Source organism: Aedes aegypti, chromosome 3 (genome assembly GCF_002204515.2).
Source record: "Aedes aegypti strain LVP_AGWG chromosome 3, AaegL5.0 Primary Assembly, whole genome shotgun sequence".
NCBI lineage: Eukaryota > Metazoa > Arthropoda > Insecta > Diptera > Culicidae > Aedes > Aedes aegypti.
The window spans coordinates 362,449,053-362,450,853 of record NC_035109.1 but is presented as its reverse complement, the minus strand read 5'-3'; the positions used below and the strand labels follow the sequence as shown (position 1 = coordinate 362,450,853).

Sequence of the window (1,801 nt, the reverse complement as noted above, 5' to 3'; positions counted from 1 at the left end):
CGTTTTTTTTAACGTTGCTACTTTTAAGAGATTTTTGTTTCTGATTAAGTTTTTAAAAGCCACGTCTATTTCAATTCTTGGATATCTAATTGCCAATTGTCATATTAACAAAATTTTATTAAATCGAGCGATACGAACATATGAACCCACATCATGCTGACTCATAGAAATAATTCTCGAAAGTATTTTCGTCTCCATACACATAGGTGTCTGAGTTGGTTCGAGTTATTGTGATGACGTTTCCAGTTTCACTGTTAGTGGCATCAATGATTGAGTTGACCGGGTTCGCATTAATATCTGTAAAAAATGTATGAAAATTTGCCATGAAGTAGAGAATAACTGAGAAAGCTTATAACCGGATGTTTCTGAATACTAGTGAAAGAACGCAAGAACTAGATATGAACTCATGACTTCTGGTATAATACGCCCTACATTCAAGACCCACAACAAAATTCTGCAAATATCACAATCTTGTTAATGCGTAAAACAAATGAAACTATAAAATCCATTAGTCTAGCGCAAGATTGGTGTTCAAATCAATTTCAAGTTTAAACTGTATGGAGTTGCTTGAATAAAGTTGAAGGGTGTATTATTTAGATGGGGCGCACTATATCTGTTTATGCTAATCAAAACCTTCAATTAGGACGTACAATCGAGCTAATGAGAAAAATATGCACCTAATTATTGAACTTACTCTGAACTCGAGATCCCTCGACAGCCTTGCTGTTCGCGTTGGTAGCCAAATTTCCGGCTTGGTAGTCTGCACCAATGCATTCGATAGCCAGTCGCTGCGCCAGTGTGCACTTATCATTGCACGGAACTTCTTGACGTAATCTGGCCGCACATTGTTCAACGCGCTGATAGAAGTCTTCCTCGTATCCACCGCAAAGGACGTAGAATCGTGCCATGTTGAGTCCCTCCGAATCACTGTACAGTCCCGATCTGATCAGGAAGCACCGGTAGATGCATCGGGTTTCCGGTCGTTGGAATGCGGATTCCCTGATCCAAGCATAAACCTGCTCGTAAGTATATCCCATTATGGCGGCACATTCCAGAACAATCTGATCATCTTGCAAAGGCGTGAACCGAATGAACTGTGGGGTGGTCAAATTGACTTGGCCAAACTGATCAAGGTAGCACTGAATAGATTCGGACGCCCGTTGGCAGGTTCTCGGACGTGGAACGGTATACACTTTGGTCTGGAGGCATCGCTGAGTCCGGTTGAGATTGCACTCGTCCACAGGATCCGGTTGGAAGAAGCGACTGTAAGCCGGTGACATTCCAGTCGTATCGTTCCAGTCCCGAGTTATCAGCGTTTCGCAGCGGCCAAGACACTGGCCCTTGATAGTGTACTGACCACATTCAACAGCTGCTTCTTGCAAGCTCTTGTAGACTATCTTATGTCTGTCCACTGCGGTGATAGAAACCACAGCAAAAGAGGCAACAATTAGCCCAATTCTGAACATGCTGACTGTTTTTTCCCCGTTACAATTTGAACTGTACATACTCGCGGTGTAGGTCGTTAATTTATTGCGAACATTTTAAGAATTTTTATCGAACGGAAGTGAATGCAACCTTAGGCAAGGCACGTACAGCGCGTGGGGTATTATAAACGAAACATTCCACGGAAACATTGGGTTTTGGGGTTGAATTCACCAAGCCGTTGGTTTTTTGCTGGTTTCAAGATTTATGCTTGTGATTCGTGGATTTTACTGTTTAGAAACGAAGCTACCAGAATTAGAGCAAGGGAGCCGTGTGGCACATTCATTGGTGCAGTAAAAATCTGAAGGTGGTTGTTGAG

At 42.4% G+C, this 1,801-nt stretch overlaps 1 protein-coding gene across 1 annotated transcript; it reads right to left on the bottom strand.

Moving 5' to 3' along the window:
• Positions 1-677: 677 nt before the first annotated feature.
• On the bottom strand, positions 678-1,466 carry LOC5566905 (general odorant-binding protein 45-like). Its single transcript, XM_021850888.1, has one exon. It carries the CDS (start codon positions 1,464-1,466, stop codon positions 678-680), a length of 789 nt encoding a protein of 262 aa, XP_021706580.1.
• Between the last annotated feature and the right edge of the window lie 335 nt (positions 1,467-1,801).

What these genes read in the sequence shown, in the direction of transcription:
- LOC5566905 (XM_021850888.1), bottom strand. Translation starts at nt 1,466, where the DNA reads ATGTTCAGAATTGGGCTAATTGTTGCCTCTTTTGCTGTGGTTTCTATC.